Genomic DNA, 18,570 nt, shown 5'->3' with positions numbered 1-18,570 from the left:
ACTTTATTATTTTTCAAGAATGGTAAATACCTAATTTTATAATGTTATATGCAAATTCTATAAAAGGAGGCTGGGTTTTTTGTTTGTTTTGTTTTTTAGACTTTTCTGTACACAAATTCAGAGTTTTAAATATCTGGGTCAAATCCCCAGAGAGGTTATTCTGACTTCTCTGTACCATGGAAACATTTTCTTGATGGATTAAAGTTTTTTGTTTATGAACAAAAAACTTTTTTTTGTTAATGAAAACAAAACTTTCATTTTGTTAATGAAAATTAAAAATAATTTTCATTAGTCTCGTTAAGTAGTTTAATGGCACAAGTAAGGCCCATGGACTTGAACACACCCTACACTGCTCCCATGTCGGCATCTGCCGGCCCCTTGACAATAGGAGGTGGTGTGGGCTGTTGGATTTGTTTCTGTTGCCTGGGTCCTGGGTCCTGGATGCTGAAGCCTAGCATGGCTGGGCCAGGTCTCTGGGGGCTGATGGCAGTAGGATGCAGGGCCCTTTTGCTCTCTGCTATTACTGTAGCTGTGGAATTCACAAAGTTCCCCTCTTGTGAAAATGAAGACAGATGGAGAACTGTTAGCTTTTTGACAGGTCCTGGGGGTCTGGCATGGCCTTGACAACCTCTTCCTCCAGTGTTAAAGTTTAATTTGTTTCTACTCTTAGGTTCTGTAAGAAGCTGTGGATCAGAAAAGGATGACTTTTCTTCAGATAATGAAGCAGTGGAAGCTGACAATGAAGATGAAGTTGAACCGTGTGGCAATGGAAATGAACATGCAGCTGAAGCTAGTGTTGGAACTAACGTGGGCTGGGCGGATGCCATGGCTAAAATTCTTAACAAAAAAACTCCTAAAAGTAAACCCACTATTCTGGTCAAAAACAGAGAGCTGGAAAAGGAAAAAGAAAAATTAAAGCAAGAGAGACTAGAGAAGAGAAAACAGGTGTGTCTTACCAGTTGTTTTGTAGATTAGATTGTTTGCCTAGTCTAGTCTAGTTCCTATCTGTACCAAATTGTTCCTGGCAGTGTTTGTCCAATTAACATTCCAGTTTTTAACTTGCTTTTTTACGTAGGGTGAATAACCAAGCTTTTGTACAGAGGCCTAGTCTAAATTACTCCGTTGAGCATGCTCACTTTTTAATCATCTAAGCAAAGAAATAGAAATTAAACTACTGAGAAATTTAACCTTTTAAACTCAAGTAGATTATACATGTGGCCATGACTCCTGGGTCTAAATATTCAATTTAGCTGTCCATATGCTAACATTATTAGATTCTGAACCAGTAGAATCATGTTAGTTACTTTTTACTAACAACCTATTTTGTAATACAAATCTGTGAAGATGTCCTTGTCAGGGATTGGTTGCAGTTCTGAAAACAGACTGTTTCACTGCTGAATAAACTCGAATTCATTATACCTTTTAAATCACGGCTAGAAGTTAGACTAGGACAGTCTGCTGATTCAAGGCCAAAGTTGGACTTCAGTTTGCTGTTGTGTTTTATAAGAATAAAGAAACAATAATAAGGTTTTTAAATCCCTTACACTTGATGAAGTATTTCTGTGTCTAAAAAAATAAATATAAAATAAAATACTTGGTTAGTGAAATAAATACCATTTTTTAATGAAAGAAAAATAACTTTCTATGATCATACTGACAATATAAAAGTAGCTATTTCCAAGAGGTACTTTATAGGTAAAATGAAAGGAAAATAGATTTAGATTGACATATATTTCTTTTTTTTTTTTAAAGATTTTATTTATTTGAGAGAGAGAGAATGAGAGATAGAGAGCACGAGAGGGAAGAGTGTCAGAGGGAGAAGCGGACTCCCTGCTGAGCAGGGAGCCCGATGCGGGACTCGATCCCTGGACTCCAGGATCATGACCTGAGCCGAAGGCAGTCGCTTAACCAACTGAGCCACCCAGGCGCCCGCATATATTTCCTTTTAATTTCATCATCCCCTTATCTTGTTTCAAGGTGAATTATTTTCTTTGTTCCAAATACTAGTACTCTGTGCAAAAGGCTGTATGGAGATGGAACTTTTTAAGTGTTGCTTTTAGAAACAGAACATACCGTGCTACTCAATATTCTCATTTTACTTTAAGATAACTGATAGCTTTTCAACTGAAAATTTGAATCTTTGTCATCTGGCAAAAGCTGACGGAAGCTTTAAAAATATCAGAATCTTTAATTACCTCTAGTCCTAGTGTTCTAGTCAAAGTAAGAACATTTTGAAGCAAGAAAAATGAGTCTGTAACTCTAGGCCAGTCCTTTGAGTGCTGGAGATGATACTGTTCACATAATGCATGAAAACACACATGTTGATACCAGAAACAGGACACAGCTGCTACAAATGCTGTCATATATTCCTGCGTGAGTCTGTGTAAATTATCATTGTTTTTTTACTGTTAGATATTATGAGTTTCCAGAATATCAAGTACTTATTTCTGATCATAAGTATAAAAAATATACTTCAAAGTTAAAAAATATTTCGGGATTGTGCATACCTTGGGTACTACAGATAATGAAGAATCAACTGTTTTAAACCTAAAAGTAAGATTTCTAAATTTCTGGCATAATCTGATAGTGAATTTCATGACAAAGTAAATTATCTGATTTGGGAGGAATCTATTCTTTTTAGAAAGGAATCAGGCTAATCTTTATAGTGAGCAGGAATTTGATTTTACTGTGATAGACATTTTCATTAATACAAAAATAAGAGATTAGATGGATGCAGAAAAGGAATAGATAAAAGGTGATTTTTTTTTTTTTTCTTCCCACTGATTCTTATTACTGCCTTTGATGCTCACTAGCTTCCTGGTGATCAGTTCATCATATTCAGTATATTTGATCTTAGGTGATATTTTGGCCTGAGACAGCAGTATATACCGATGCAGTGTATTGGTGTGGCAAGTCAGGTGCCTAGGACCAGAGTACTCCTGGATACAATGCTATTATTTTAAAAGCTGATACAAATTTTTTTAATTATTCTGACTGCTGACAAAGACAGTTTCTGAAAAACAAACACTGTTTAAACTTGTGGTTATCAAAGACAGTAGTTTGGGATCTTCCTGATGCTTACCTCTGATCTGGTGGTGGCAGGCCAGCATGTGGCTCTCTCACACCTTACCTTGTCCTGCCTGCCTCAGTATCCTGGCAGCTCTCCAGGCCCCTGCTGTCAGAGAGCATGACGGAAACTCACTTTGTGCTTCTCACATGACATGCTGAGTGCTAACCACAGGCCTCCTGAGCTGAACCCCTAAAAGTGTGGGGTTTTTTTCAGTCCCTGTGACAAACTAAGCCAGAATGATTTATTACCTTTGTCCTTTCACAGAGTATCATATCAAAGTATGCTGCACTTTCAAAAATGCCTAATATTCTTTCACATAACAATATTTATAACACAGCTTGATAAGAAGCGGGAATGGGAAATGATGTGCAGAGTAAAGCCAGATGTTGTCAAAGACAAAGAAACAGAGAGAAATCTTCAGAGAATTGCAACAAGGTAAGATTGTTTTTGCCCTTTAAGAAATAAGTATATTAAAGCTTTGATAGTGATCCATTTCTGACTTGACCTGATTCTTAAACTCTGCCTTCCCAGAGCCAAGTGATTTATATCAAAACCTGCCTATTTAATCCTGAATTCAACCAAAGATTTTACAGGTCTCAGGAGGCAAGAATATAACGTCCTCAGTGTATATTTGGTTTGAACCTATTGCAAATCATATTGTTTTTGTAGTCAGGAGAACAGTGTAATTAGACATGCATTTCTCTTACCATGGTTGTCTGAGTTTATGGCAATAGATTATTTTTGTTATCTTACATTGTACTTAGGGCATAACCAGTTTTGCATTACAGTAGCTTTATGCCGTCCTTTCACTCTGAATTTTTTTTTTATCATTGGCACCAAATGTTTATTTGATGCCCTCTGTGTCCAAAGATAAATAGAATCTGGTGGCTGCCAGGTGGTCCTTGCCTGCTCATCGGTAGGAATTACAGTCTCTTTGAGATTAGAGGTACGTCCTGTGTGTTGGGAACTTAAAGCAGGAGATTGTCAGGGGAGTTGGGGAAGATTTCACAGAGGAGAGAACATTTGAGCGGCTACTTGAAGAATATAGCAGTTCTGCTTAGTGGAATTATTTTTTATTTTCTAGTTACCTACATTATTTGGGTCATTTTTTAATCCATTTGAGTGTTCTATAGTGAGATACATAGAGCCAGACTGCTAGGTTCAAATCCCAGCACTGACTTATTACCTGTGTGTCCTTGGGCTTGCTACCTAATTTTTCCTTTTCAGTATATTTACATATAAAAACAGCAGAATATTATAACTACCCTGCAGGATTTCTCTGAGAATTAAATAAATTAAAAACATATAAAGAATTTAGAAAAGTACATGGTTGGTGCATGAGAGTAAGTGCCTCCTTAAATTTTATACCTGAGACACCTCACTTTGGTCCCAGCCCTGCTCCTAAAGGGTATGGAATTTTACCCTCCGTATAAACTAATAAGTTAGTCTGTTAGTTTCCTGGATACTGCCAGAAGACAAGAGACTTTTGGGTCAGAGACTTTATTACTCTTGGCAAAGCAGTAGCGATAGCGTCACATTTCCACTGGTTCCCTTTATCCCTCAGTGGTAACACAGGTGCCCCGTATGGATGCTTGAGCATGCAGTGAGTTGTGTTACAGAAGAACACTCTGCTTTTTTGGTGAATGGTAACAAGCGTGCTCTTTGCCTGGGGTGGGGGAGACGTTACCTCATCTCTCAAGGTTGCATCCTACAAACTCAACACTCAGAAATGACCTGTGTAACCAACAGTCAGGACCTTGCATCCTTGAAAACCCTAGCAAGAGTGTGCAGGGATACTCAGGTTCCATGGCAGAGTGCCTCTCCCAGTGATAGAATTTTAGAGCTGGGAAGGATGGTAATGGTTTAAATCAGTATTGTCCAGTAGAAATATAATGGGAGCGACATATATAATGTAAAACTTTTTTGTAGCCACATTGAATACACTAAAAAAAAAAAAAGATTAATTGTACTAATGTGTTTTATTGAACCTAAAATATTCAAATTATTTTTTATTTTATCATATAATCAGTATAAAACAATTACCAATGAGATTTTAAAATTCTCTTTTTTCATATTAAATCTTCAATATATTCAGTCTGTATTTTAAACTTGGAACATACTGCAATTTGGACTAGCCAGCCACATTTCATGGCTCACTAGCTACATGTGGCTCATGGCTGCTGTGATGGACACTGCAGGTCTTAATCCTCAGAATTCTTCTTGGAATGAACTTAACTATAGACCAAAGTATTTAAATAAGTATTTCATTTTAAAATAGGATTTTAAAATTCGTTTTATATCGGGGCACCCGGGTGGCTTAGTCGGGCGTCTGCCTTTGGCTTGGATCGTGACCCCAGGGTCCTGGGATTGAGAGCCCCATATCGGGCTCCCTGCTCAGTGGGGAGCCTGCTTTGCCCTCTGTCTGCTGCTCCCCCTGGTTGTGCTTGCACATGCTCTCTCTGTCAAATAAAGGAATAATTTTTTTTAAAAAATTAGTTTTATATCATAGGAGTTGCAGATAACATAACAATACTTTTTAAGCCACTTGAGTATTATTATTTCCATTTAGAGATGAAACAAATCTAGAAAACCTTTCCTAGGGTCAGATGGTTAGACAGCTAATTCTCTTTCCATTGCGTTGTGATGTCTTCAATTACTGTGGGAAGCCTGCTGCTCCCTCTCCCACTCCCCCTGCTTGTGTTCCCTCTCTTGCTGTGTCTCTCTCTGTCAAATAAATAAAATCTTTAAAAAAAAAGGTAATTTTTAGTTCTAATTGCACAAAAGTTGATTTAGAAAGATGAAAACTGAAAAATTACATATCAGTCCACATATATTTATTTTCTATTCAGAAATTTGTACTCATTCATTGAAATGTATGTTCATTTTTTTAGATTCAGCTCTTCATTTGAGTGCCTATTAAATGCTTGCCTCTTTCCTAAGCAGTAAAAACCCATTGTTCTTATCCTCACAGTTTGTATCCTAGTGTAACTGTTACTTAACTGTGTTACCCTGGTCATTTTATGTTCTATAGAGGTGTGGTACAGTTATTTAATGCTGTTCAAAAGCACCAAAAGAATGTTGATGAAAAGGTTAAAGAAGCTGGAAGCTCTATTAGAAAACGTGCTAAGTTGGTATCGACTGTTTCCAAGAAAGATTTCATCAGTGTTCTGAGAGGGATGGATGCAAGTACAAGTGAGAAAAGTCCGACCGGAAAGAACTTGAAAGCCAAACAGGTGAGACTTTTATATAGGATTCAGTGCATCAGACTTTTAGTTCTTAAAATAAAGTTTTGGGGTGAAAAAGCACACTATAAATTTAAAAGTTTGTGTTCTTAAGTTTCATGATGATTTATTCAGTATAGAAGTTGCCAGTTATAGGTGACATACATACCCCTGCTGTTAGAACTCAGGAACCAATGGATTTGGGTAAATCTTTTAGAGATACTAGGTCTCTCCCATCTGAAATCCTGCCTTTTGTGCATTTTGGAGACCAGAAACCTAAGTGAGGGATACAGCTTCAGTTTGCGACTTTGACCCACAGAGGTAATTGTGATGGCATATAACTTCTAAAATTTGAAGGATCGGAGCTTTGGGGAACATAATGGAAGGTCATTCTTGCATGAGGTTGCTTGGTGATATTTGACTAGTTGGAAGATGAAGAGTATAAATACTCTTCCGGACTTCGGCATGGTAACCTTGCTCCTTTTGACCTGTGGACTCCAAAGGTTGCCTTTCTAAAAGGTACCAGGTGAAAGGTTTTGAAATGTGCTTTATTCTGAAAAGGGCTGTTTTGTTTTGTTTTGTTTCTTAAGTAAAGTACTGGTGTGTTTGATGGCTTAATTTCTATTGCCAACAAAAAGTACTTTAATCAGGAGTCTCTGTTGTAAGTTTTTTGTTTGTCTTTTGGTTTGCCAGTTGAAACTCTGGCAAGAAGAGCATTTAGGAATTTCATGCTAACCTAGAGCTGAAGTATTTTTCAAGTCCTTTGATTGAGTTGCCATTTTACCTAAATTAGACAAAAGGTTTCTAAGCTATTTAACTTTGTCTATCTCTTGCATGTTAAAGGACCCAAATTGTTATTTATTTATTTATTTACTTACTTATTTATTTATTCAAAGATTTTATTTATTTATTTGAAAGATAGAAATGGTGACAGAGATAGCGAGAGAGAGCACGAGCAGGGAGGTGAGGGAGAGCGGGCTCCCCACCTGATGGGAGCCCGATGTGGGGCTCAATCCCAGGACCCTGGGATCATGACCTGAGCCAAAGGCAGACGCTTAACTGACCGAGCCACCCAGGTGCCCCCTCAAATTATTTTTTAATTATCTACGTAATACTGCTACTCACTGGTGTAGCTATTTTAAAGTGTCAGAATTAATTACAAACACATGAATACTATGTTTGGGGGTCATTACTTTTTAGTTAAAAAATCTAACCTGCTGTGTTCTCATGAGGGACATTTTATTCTAAAAACTGGAGAAAGATCTAGCAGCATTAAATGAGAGAGTTAGTAGGAAGATGGAAAAAGAAGACTTATTTTTTTCTTTTTTCTATTCATTTCAGAACGACTTTAATAGAAGCATTTGTTTTTGCTTTGGTATTATTTTTTTCATGAGTTACGGAAATATATGAAGGGTTCTTTCCAATACCATTGTTGCGTTTTTTTCTTACCATTTGCACTTTTGCCCTTGACTTTGTTTTTTTCTACTTCACTGTCAAACTGAAGTGGTTTTGCTCTAAAAGTAATTTGTTTCTAGAACTTCTTACCCCATACTAACAACATCTTGCTACATTTCTTTTAAAAATGTTGCTTTCACTTTGATTTCATATTTATAGAACAACCACCAGACTCTCTTTATTGGACTTGATTTTGCATCTGAATAATATAAAAGTACTATAATATTTGTAATTGGGTCAGTTATTAATATCAAAAATATCTGCCTAGTTGTACCTGGTGTTATCCATGTATCTTTTAAAAAAGTCTTGCAATTCAGATAGATAGATGACTTCAATTAAATAAGTAGATTAAAAAGTTCTAAATTAGTATGTCTAGACTGCATGTGATCATCAGTTATATTAGGTACAGTAAGAAGTAAATTAAGAGGCTGCCCTATTCGTGGGGGGGGATTGTGATGTGACTGTCATATTCAGTTAGGACAGATTAGTGAACCGGTGTAAGTTACCGGGAATAGGTGGACTTTTAAAGCAGTTGAAGAGAAGGAGGGAAGGGAAAGTTGGGAGTAGTATGCCAAAACATGATTCAAAAATGAGACATGGATTAACGAAATGGATAAAGAAGGATACTAATTAAGTAGAAAAATAAAATTTTCTTTTTTTCTCATATTTTACCTTTTCCTAGCACCATTGCTACTGCACCTTTTCTATGCTCCTTCCCTTCTCAGACAGTCCGAGAGAAGAGCTTTAGGGAAATTCTTGTCCCTTTCCTGGGCATAAAGGGTCAGAACACAGCCTTTTTATCCTGTGTTCCTAATATTATGAAATCTTTACCATTAGAGTCCATCCATGTATAAACTGGATTCACTGGCAGCTATCAGGATACCAATCTGGAGATACCTTCATTATGTCTTCAGCTCCTTTACCCTATTACGCCTGTTATTTGTAGTTGTGACATTAATGTCTTATGTTCAAAAACAAAAAAGAGCCATTAGTTTTATATTAAGAAAGCTGGATAAAATTGTAGTAATATAAACTAGAGGTTGGATCCATTCTGTGAACATACATTAGGGGTGCTTTTGGTTGTGTCTGGTTTTTGTTTTTGTTTTCTTATTCCTTAGGAACACTCAGAACTTGGAAATTTATTTTTAAGAGCCCCTTTTCAAGAATTTCTATACTCCTGCAAGATATAAGAAGTTTTAAGGCATTGTGACAGATGTTTCTTAACTATGTTATGATTCTGAACAAGATACTTTTCTGAGAACCTTTTTTTTTTTTTTTTTTTTTGGCATTAAATGCTTTTTATTTTGAAAGCAATAGGAGCATGGTTCCAGAAGGGAACTTGTGACTAAAAAAATTGCCAGTACTCTTCCCCATCCCTCTCTGCCCCTTGCTGTGCTCCCTTCCAAGGTAAAGATTTTCAATTCTTAGATCTTTGTTGTGGTATTTACCTCTGTATCTTAAATAATATTTAGACTATTTTTTAAATCAATATTAGATACCTTTTATGGAAGACAAAGAATTGTCATTCTTTCCTTTGCTGCCATACCTCCCACACTGTGTCCTTCTAATGTAAGCATATTAATGCTTTTAGCTAAATCAGTATTCAATGTAAACATCATTTACTCCTGAACAAAGTAATGTAAGATAATACTTCTTTATTCTTCAACTTAGCTTCCTTACAGTTTTTGTGTTCCTAGAGCTAACAGTTGCCTCTCTTTTTTTCTTTAAACCCTTCTCAGTACTATTTTCTCCGTGGTCATGGTGCTGCACTCTGGACGGGCGGTTCTTTACCCTGGTCCGCACTTGGACTTTGCTCTGTCACTGTCCTGGGAATTCCCTTTGCTTCTTCCCTTTGCAGTAGCCTCTGTTTCTTGGACTGTCTTCTTATCTCTTGTCTTTCACTCTCATTTTGATAAGGTCACATTTACCAGTTGCTGTCCGGAAAAGGGTATAGGATATCTTCATTTTTAGTTGAATTATATGTAGTAGATGGAACAGTGGCCCCTTTAATGCTGAGTTTGTGTTCTAATTCCTAGAACCTACAAAATGTACCTTAGTTAGAGAAGGGGTCTTTGCAGATATAATTAATTGAAGGATCTTGAGGTGAAGAGATTATCCCGGATTATCTGGGTGGGTTCTGAATCCAGTGTTCAGTATCCTCACAAGAGATGCACAGGGGAGATTCGACAGAAGTGGAAAGGCAAAGTAGCCACAGACGCAGAGGTTGGGGTGATGTGGCCGCAAGTCAAACAGCGTTCAGTATGTAGGCTTACTCAGTACGGTCTCTTTGTATTAATCAGTGTTCCTGAGTTCAAGACTTTTCTGGTTTAAAGTCTTCAGAGACTAAACTACGTGTCCATGGTCATGTCTGTCACCTGCCTCCATAAACCAGGAAGGGAAATGAAAAGTCTGTGTGCTTCTTACACAGACTGTCAGCCAATCCTGTATTTTTATCCCACCCTCCCGTCCACCTCCCCGCTTGCCTCCAGTTCCTGAGCATGGATCCAGTCTCTCACATAAACATTCGCTTTCCTTCTCTCCAGTTGGTTATCACTGCCCTACCCAGTTTTCATTTATGTCCCCAAACTTGTTGGCATATTGTATCTGTAGTTATTTTCCCATCTGATTTTTTCCTTGTTTGTTTATAACTTTTGATACTTTTAATTTTAGTGGGCTTTCCATAAGAATTAGAGATAAATGCATGTCTGCTGTTTAATTGGAAGACTTCCTTTTTATTTTAAAAGCAAAAAGGTTAATCTTATTGTAACTTCTTATTGCTTCAGTGGAATTATTGGGAGTCTTAAATTAATTATAAGGTATTTCACAAGCAGTAAATCTTTCAGTATTTGAAAGTGGGCATTTTTAGTGTTTTGAAGTGGATTATTTTAAAAAATACTTGTTTATAGACATTTTTTTCTAAAATTTTAGCCTTATGAAGAGGAAGATGTCCACTGAAAGCAGATATGTGCCCCTCCTGTATTTATCTGGATTTGTGTTTTCTTGGAAACCAGCTTTGTGATCATCTCTATCCTTTAAGGATCTTCAGATATTTGGATTCATGTTCTGGCATATCTGTGGTTAACATTGTTTCTTAGGAAGTAAAGAAGAAAAGAGAGTGCATGATCTTTTAAAAATTTGTCAAGTATGTTTATTTTTAATCTCATAGATAAGCAGAATTACTAAATCATTTCTTTATACAACATGTAGCTATGATTTCTAAGTCTGTTTTAAGCGTCACATATATTGTGCCCTACATATCTACATTTGATTCATTTCATTTTATATTTCTGTATTTACTATTTTTGTGAGCTACAATTTCAGCTGTTCAAAGTCTGCTTGTTCCATTTAAAAACCATAATCTTCTTCAAAGGCTTTTGGTGCCTGGATTGGAGCAAAGTTTTTGTATGTTCCAGAGACTGCCTTTCACATCATTAGCTGTTTATCAGAGTATTTTTAACTTTCTGATTCTGCTGACTTGGATTATATTGTTGCCCTTAGAATTTTTTTAATCTGTTTTGTCTTAATTTTATTGTATGCAATCATTATTTCTGGAATAAAGTAGTTGGGAAGGCCTTCCTTAGAGGCAAAAAAAGGTATAATCGCTTTTTAAAGATCATTTTTAGGGCAAGAGATTTTTGAAAAGACATAAGTATTTGTCGGACTGATATATTAAATTACATTTGAATCATTAATTACTATACTTTATTTTTTGGAGCTGAACCCAAATACTGTAAAGTAAAACAAAAACAAAAAAGTACTTGATGGGCTCATTTCAGAAGAGATAACAGCTAACATTTGTAAATCAAAAAGCCTTCACTAGAACTTAGGGGGAGAGGTATTCTAAGTATTTTTGTCCATTAAAAAAATGAGCTGTTTCCTCTGTTACATAGGTAAGGGTTAACTTTTTCTCTTAATAGCAGTTGCACATCTCTTTCATCATGGGAAATCAGGTCATTTGTATAGTGGATGTACATCACGTTAATAAATGTACAGATTATACCTCTGTCATTCACAAATTTAACGATCTGTTTTTTTCTTTTAAATTCCTTATATTGCAAAGCTTATGTGCAGAAGTAAGTCACTTATTTGTGAGTTCACTGCCCAATATCTACTTCTCAATAATGCCCATTGTTTTCTCAATTCACTAACATGTCATGTCACAATAAATCTTGTTATATCAGTATTAGAGACTTAGTTAATTTTTGTTTTTTTATTTTATGTATATTTTTGTGAAATAGGGCCGTGACAAAGAATGCTGTTAGTGGACGTGAGAAAGCCTAAGAAAAGAGTGATTCTTATCCAAAAAATAGAAATTTGGGGTAAAGTATTAAATGTTAAATTCAGTAGAGGTTTGGTTCTTGGGAATAAAGCAGTCCACTAAATATTTCATATGGAAACAAGAAGAGAAACCACTTGACAATTGCTTAAGCAAGTGTTCCAGGTAGTATAGATGGTATGTTGCTTATGAAATTAGAAGGTAGTGAAGCTGGAAAAATTATGATGGGAGGATGTTCATAGAAAACATGACTCTCAAGAGGAATGTGCTTCAGGAGAATACAAGACACTTAGCTTTAGTTTTAAAAAGTCGTGAAGCAAACATAGTGAAGGCACTTGTTCATTCACTGGACTAACCCAGTCTGTGGGTAAAGGTACTTTGAGTATCTAAAGAAGCGTTTTCATTTTATAATATGAATTCTGATGATAAACAGGAAAAGAAGGACCCTTTCTGAGTGGCATTTCTGTTGAAATGTTTACCTTCAAGCTAAAGAATTTCATGAAGAAAGTCATAAATTAGAAAAAGTGTTCAGTGCTATTGAAACTAGCCTATTTTGAAATAGAATCTTTGAAAACACTTAAAAAAATGAAGTAAGTGTCAGAGAATGAAGTCATAATGAGTAGGTATTTTCACAAGTAGTAGTCCAAGGAAAAGCAACGGGCAATCATTGTGCTGCTGTAGGGGAAGAAAGCCTACCAGTTCTCAGTTTTTCACATCCTTTATAATTTCCTTTCCTTTTTCTTCTTTCATAGAGGTTGGGATATCTGGTGTTTGCTGTTAGGTGGGGGGCTGGCAAAAGGGATCCTGAGGAAGTAGGTTGGCCTCACAGTTTTAAGTCTTCAGTCTTCTGTTAAGGCACTTGGACCTTACTCCTTAGGCATTTGGGAGCCAGTTGTAATTTTCATCAGGTAAGTGACATGATCAGATTTGATTATTTTTAAGGAAAAGAAGACTGAAGGATGGAAGGGTATCAGAAGACCAACCAGTGGGAGACAGTTGCCATAAAGCAAGAGGGGAAAACCTGAACTAGGGTATGATGGTGTGGGGGTTGATGGAAAAGGAAAACTAGGTTGGAGAGGTAGTTTTAAGGTATAGATTGATTTGATTTGGAACTAAAATGATTCAGAGGGCTCGGGGAGGGGGGACTTGTGATGACTGCGAGGTTTACGGTTTGGGAGATCCAGAAATGGTGACAGCTTTCACAAAATTGAAACTATAAAAGGCGGAACATGTTTGGGGGATAAAGGCTTATTTTATTTTATATCCCAGTATAGTTAACCTACAGTATGATACTAGCTTCAGGTGTACAATATGGTGATTCCACACATATATACATCACCCAGTGCTCATCACAAGTGCACTTCCTAATCCCCATCTCCTATTTCACCTACCTCCCCTCGAGAGATGAAGACTTGTATAAGATGGAGTTGTAATCAGGAATGAGAATGACCATAAAGAGCAGGTTAAACATGGCAGGTGTGGGGTGAGGCACTTGGTCAGTGCAGGAGACATGACACAGAGGAGCGGGCTCCCAGAATAGCAGTGTGTATGAAGCCCCTTGTTGCCGAAGCTCATGCGTCCTGTATGTCTTTGTAGGGCCCTAAAACAATTTACCTGTTTACCTAGTCAGGGAAGGTGCATAATGTATTTTAGAGTTTTTTTCACATAATTAAATTTAAATGTTTCTAAGTTTAAAGAATTCGTTTTCAATTATTTGGAGAGAATTCTATAATCCAGAACCTGTAAATAACCACTCCTGGACAAATAAATGGAAGGCCGCATATCGACTACATACCATCATGTAAGAAGGCACATTGACGTATTCTGTGATGTTGACCCTGAGTGGTTTTTAAAAAGATTAAATTGTATTTAGGACACTCTGTTTAAGGAAGCAACAACAATTTATATTTTGTATAAGAAAGGTTCTCATAAAAAATTTCAGTTTTAATCCCTCAGGAATAGTTCTTTCCTTACCCCATTCAGAACACGTAGAGAGAGATGTTTTCCCGATATGTTGAATAATCAGGATTTAATGTAGAGCCATTATTTTTTCCCCTTACTTTCCAAAGTTGTGGTTATTCCTTTTACTCTTTTCTTGAAAAGTTGACTAAATCCAATCAAATTTCTTGGAATTTAAGAGTCTATTTCCTTAAAGGCGGGACTGAAGCAAATATGCATATGATGCATTTTAAATCTGAATCTCAAAAGAGAATATATTAGCTGCTGTTAGGAAAGCATTGACTATATGTTACGCAAACTCTTGAATTACAGACTTGCACGGTTTTCATTTATTTGAAATTGCCAATGTATCACATTCACCTTTGGTTATAATGAAGCCAAAATAATAATTGCGTAGTAAGCGAAAATGTTAGCTAGTTTCTGTTAGAAAGTAATTTTCTTAGTGATTGCTGAACAACAAATTTCAGTGAAAAATCCCCAGGAGAACAAGTTATTGGGGGAGAAAGGTGTATTTTTTTTCCTGATTTTTGTGATAATGAGCAGTTACTTGAAATGTCAAACATAGAGGTAAGTTTAGGGGGCTTTGTTTCTCATACATTTTTCATTAATGGCCATCACACAATTCCTTTATAGCTGGGTATTTAGTGGTGGAAATACTTTTGAAATACCTGGCTTCTTTGGTATGTTAGTAACATAGACCTAGACTCTGCACTGCTGTCTTCTGTTAAAACTGTACGTTCCGTAGGGTTCAGAAACCTACTGAATTCCTGCTCCCAAAGAAGGAAACCTAGGAATGGAGGGACTCTGCACACAGCTCCCTAGGTGGTCCCCTGGCAGTTGTCAGGATTTAGTTTTTAGCTGGTGTTGGGGAAATGGAAGGCAGGCAACGGGGTAGAGAACGATACTGTCCTTAAATTGCCCCTGCATTGCACGCCAACAGTGTTTTACTCTCACATAAAAGCAGCTCTGGCTGGAATGTGTGGAATTCTAACTTTGTAAATAATTCAGCTTAATGTTTGTTTACTGAAAAGGCCTAAATAGATTAGAGTTTAGACAAAAGAGAGACTCCAAAGTTTGAAATGAGAATGAGCATGATTCTACACATTGCTATTGATGGGAACAGCTTAAAGTCCGTTTCTCAACTCCTTTCAAAATAGGCTGTTTAGCTTTAATGTCGCGTGGTTTCGGATTTGGACAGCAGTTGTAATCAAAGCAAACTTACGTTTGGCACTGTGGTGCATACACCATTTTGACATGGGGGAAATATGGGTATGAGAGAAGCATAAGAACTAATTACGGAGCTTCTGTAGAAATCTTAGTTACTGTTAAAATAATTACTAATGGTGCCATAGGTCTCCTGGCTCTATTTGAAGAAATGTGCTATTTGAAGTTGCTGAAATGGATGTGTGTATCAGATTTTCATCAGTGAGGCTCAGGCTTTTTTTTGTTTTTTTTTTTTTTGTCCTGCGCAGAGTGAGTCTTATACCGCATGCTTACACTTAGATGGTGCATTTTTAAAAATTGAAAGAGGATGAGTTAGTTGGTCTTTCTTGTTTGAGTTGTGGGCAGATGAGAATGTTGATGGGGAATGTATGAAATATTATATAGTTAGCAAAGACCACAAACTCTGGAACCAGACTGCCTAGGTTGAAAACACTTGGTCTGCCATTTACTGCATTTGGGTTACTTACCCACACCATGCCTCAAGTTTTTTAATGTTTAAGATAATCATTCTGGTAGCAATAACCACCTCACAGAGATAACTGTAAGAGTCAAGGGGGTTAAGTACTTAGAACAGTGCTTGGCACAGTGCTCTATAAATGTTTGCAGTTATTTTTATTTTGTGTTCCTTGTATTTAGTTCTATTTTTCCTAACAGATAGTAGTCAAAGATGAATCTAAAGCTGGAAACCAGTTTGAAAAGAACCTGTTACTATTTATGAATTACAAAAATATCCAATAACTGAATAAAAATTATGCTTAGATTTGGAAGATTCTCATTTTAGGTGCATCTAGTCTAGTGACGCAAATTGTCACACAATAATGAACCTAGATTTTGAGGACCTAGAAATTTGTCCACTTTCTCTTCCCATTTTAAGCTATGCTTAAGCTAACTCTGTTACTTACAAGATTTTACTTACCAAGGAAAGTTTGGTTTCTAAATGGTTGCTTTCATACTACAATATTTGAATGTTCTCATCTTTGTGATAGTATGTAGAAACATCTTTAGAAGATTCCAGATGTCGCTAGTTGGGGATTCTATGCATATACGTGACGACTCGGGGCATTAGTAAGTAGGAATGGTGGTAGAGGGACTGGGAGGGGGCTTGCTAGTGTTTGCTTTGTGCCAGTACTCTGAGAGGTGTTTTTATGTAGTTAACATTTTAAGAAATACTAAAATTCTCATTTTAGAGGTGAGAAACCCCAAATCATAAATATTAAGTGACTTGCCCCAGGTCACATTGATAGTAGTTGGTGGAATCTGGGTTAAAACCCAACCCACATTGCTCCAGAATCACTATCAGCCATTTGGACCTGCTACTTAAAAAGATTCTTCATGAGAAGCAGAACTGAAAACTGGGTCTCCCTTCTCTCACCTGTGAGCTAGAAGAGGTGGGGCTGGCTAATGAGCCACAGTGTCACCCTCTGAGGCTCGAAGGAGAATGATGAGAGAGCTGGCTTGCAGTCTGAGTTTCCCTGGGTCTCACAGCCCCTTCATTGGAGGCATAGCAGCTTGTGGAGACTGATAAATTTTTGAATCTCATTTCTGTTAAGGAAGATAAAATATTACCATAGTCAAACATTTCAGAATCATGAAACAAACTCATTAAATTCATTTAAGGGATTCTTTATAAGTTCACTGTTAGAATTGTCTTTCTATTCTTTTATCAAGGACTTAATTAAAATTTATTGTATATCAAATGCATCCTGTATTTAATCATGCTTGCCTAATAGAAACTTTAGAATCCTTGTTTTTTTTTTCCCCAGTTACTTTATAGGAATTTTGGAACAGGAAGAAAGTACGGAAGACCAGTATTTCTATCACCTAGGTTCTAAAATTGTTGACACTTGTCCATGTGTTTGTTTTACAGAGCAGTCTGCCTGTCTTCATCTCCATCTAGTTTTTGTTTGTTTGGGGGTGATGATTTGAAGGTGCTAATACCCATACTGTCCAGGAAATTCTTTTTTTTAAAACAGCTTTATTGAGATAAAATTCACATATCATACAATTCCGAAGATTCGTTTATAACTAAACCAGTTGTCTTGAAGAATGAGTCCAGTTCTGAATCTGTCTGATTGTTTCATCATGACTTTCAACTTGCTCCTCTGTGCCCTTTTACTGTAAGTGGAAAGTTAGAACGAAAGGGTAGGATTCAGGTTAAACTTTTTTTGGCATAAACTGTTTCATAGGTATAATACTTGTATGCTATCACATCAGGAGACACATTATCAGAAGGTCCCATGTTAGTGGTGGGGGTTTTTCATTTGGTTAAAGTGGTAGTAAATGTTTCCTTAGTAAAGGTGCATTTTCCCCTCTACAGTTAGAAAGTAATTTCCTGGGATGAATAATGTGAAAGGAGCAAATAGACCTTTCCTCATCTATCTTTTGCCTCTTATCATCAATTGATGATCCTTGCCTAAACCAGTTAAATGTTATTGGAATTTACAGAATGGTGGTTTTCTCGTTTATTTTCCATTTTTCTAGGGTTAAATTTAAGTTCCAAAAGATGGGGGTTAATGTATCTTTCCTTTTAATTACTACTTTCCAGAGTAAGGAGTTGGCTTAACAGTCATCCCCAGTGCTGGCAAGTGAACATTCCCCCCGCCCACCCCCACCTTTTTGTCTTTGTCTTTGTTTAATATCGTGGACGTAGGAATGTCTAGTTGTTCAATATTTTAGAGTCATTGTGCTTTTTTTTGATGCTTAAATTCACAAACGTGATGACAGGAACCAATGCAAAGTAGCTTCTTGTGCCCTTTTGACATGACCTCATTTTCCTTGGGGTATTTTCTAGCTTTCTGGGATACAAGCTTTCAGACTGAACCTTGTACTTTCTGTGGCCCAGACCTGGGTTCACCCATTTTTCCAGGGAGCTCTAGTGAGGACAATCCATTTATTTTTAAATCTTTTGTTGATTTTCATAGGTAGATTGATGGTATGCATATTTTTACTAGATATAACAATTTTGTTTATATAACATTTCATAGTTTTACAGAGAACTTTTACATATGTTTTCTCACTTAAGCTTTTTAACAAATTTATATTAAAACATCAGTGTCTATTTTCTAGATGAATTCGCAGCTCTACTAATTTGTCTATAAGTCTGAAATTCTCATCTGTGTAGTATATAACGAGGTTGATAAAAGAACAAAGATACGCTTTAAGAGTCGAACTGGCAGAGTGTATTCTCAATGTTTCAAGCCTAATTGAGCCTAAAAATATGTAGAGCATTTGTGTCAAAAGGCTCCTTGAGGTGTTACATTTGTCTTTTAGGCAGTTTAGTCAACTTTAACTTATTAACAATTCGTAAGAGATTATAAACAATGAGGAATATCTGGATTGCTTGAATGTTTCCTCAAACTTAACTT

At 36.5% G+C, this 18,570-nt stretch overlaps 1 protein-coding gene across 1 annotated transcript in view; it reads left to right on the top strand.

Moving 5' to 3' along the window:
• Nucleotides 1-18,570, top strand: part of RRP15 (ribosomal RNA processing 15 homolog) — a 39,815-nt gene that overhangs the window by 11,117 nt on the left and 10,128 nt on the right. Inside the window, exons 2-4 of the mRNA XM_028104657.2 lie at nucleotides 671-945; nucleotides 3,408-3,505; nucleotides 6,102-6,303. Of these exons, the coding sequence (XP_027960458.1) occupies nucleotides 671-945; nucleotides 3,408-3,505; nucleotides 6,102-6,303 (575 nt within the window). The remainder of the gene's footprint in view (nucleotides 1-670; nucleotides 946-3,407; nucleotides 3,506-6,101; nucleotides 6,304-18,570) is intronic.

This window comes from Eumetopias jubatus, unplaced genomic scaffold, assembly GCF_037043125.1.
Source record: "Eumetopias jubatus isolate StellerSeaLion01/CBP00866 unplaced genomic scaffold, mEumJub1_p1.0 scaffold_12, whole genome shotgun sequence".
In the NCBI taxonomy this organism is placed as follows: Eukaryota; Metazoa; Chordata; class Mammalia; order Carnivora; family Otariidae; genus Eumetopias; species Eumetopias jubatus.
This window is presented reverse-complemented; position numbering and strand designations above follow the sequence as displayed.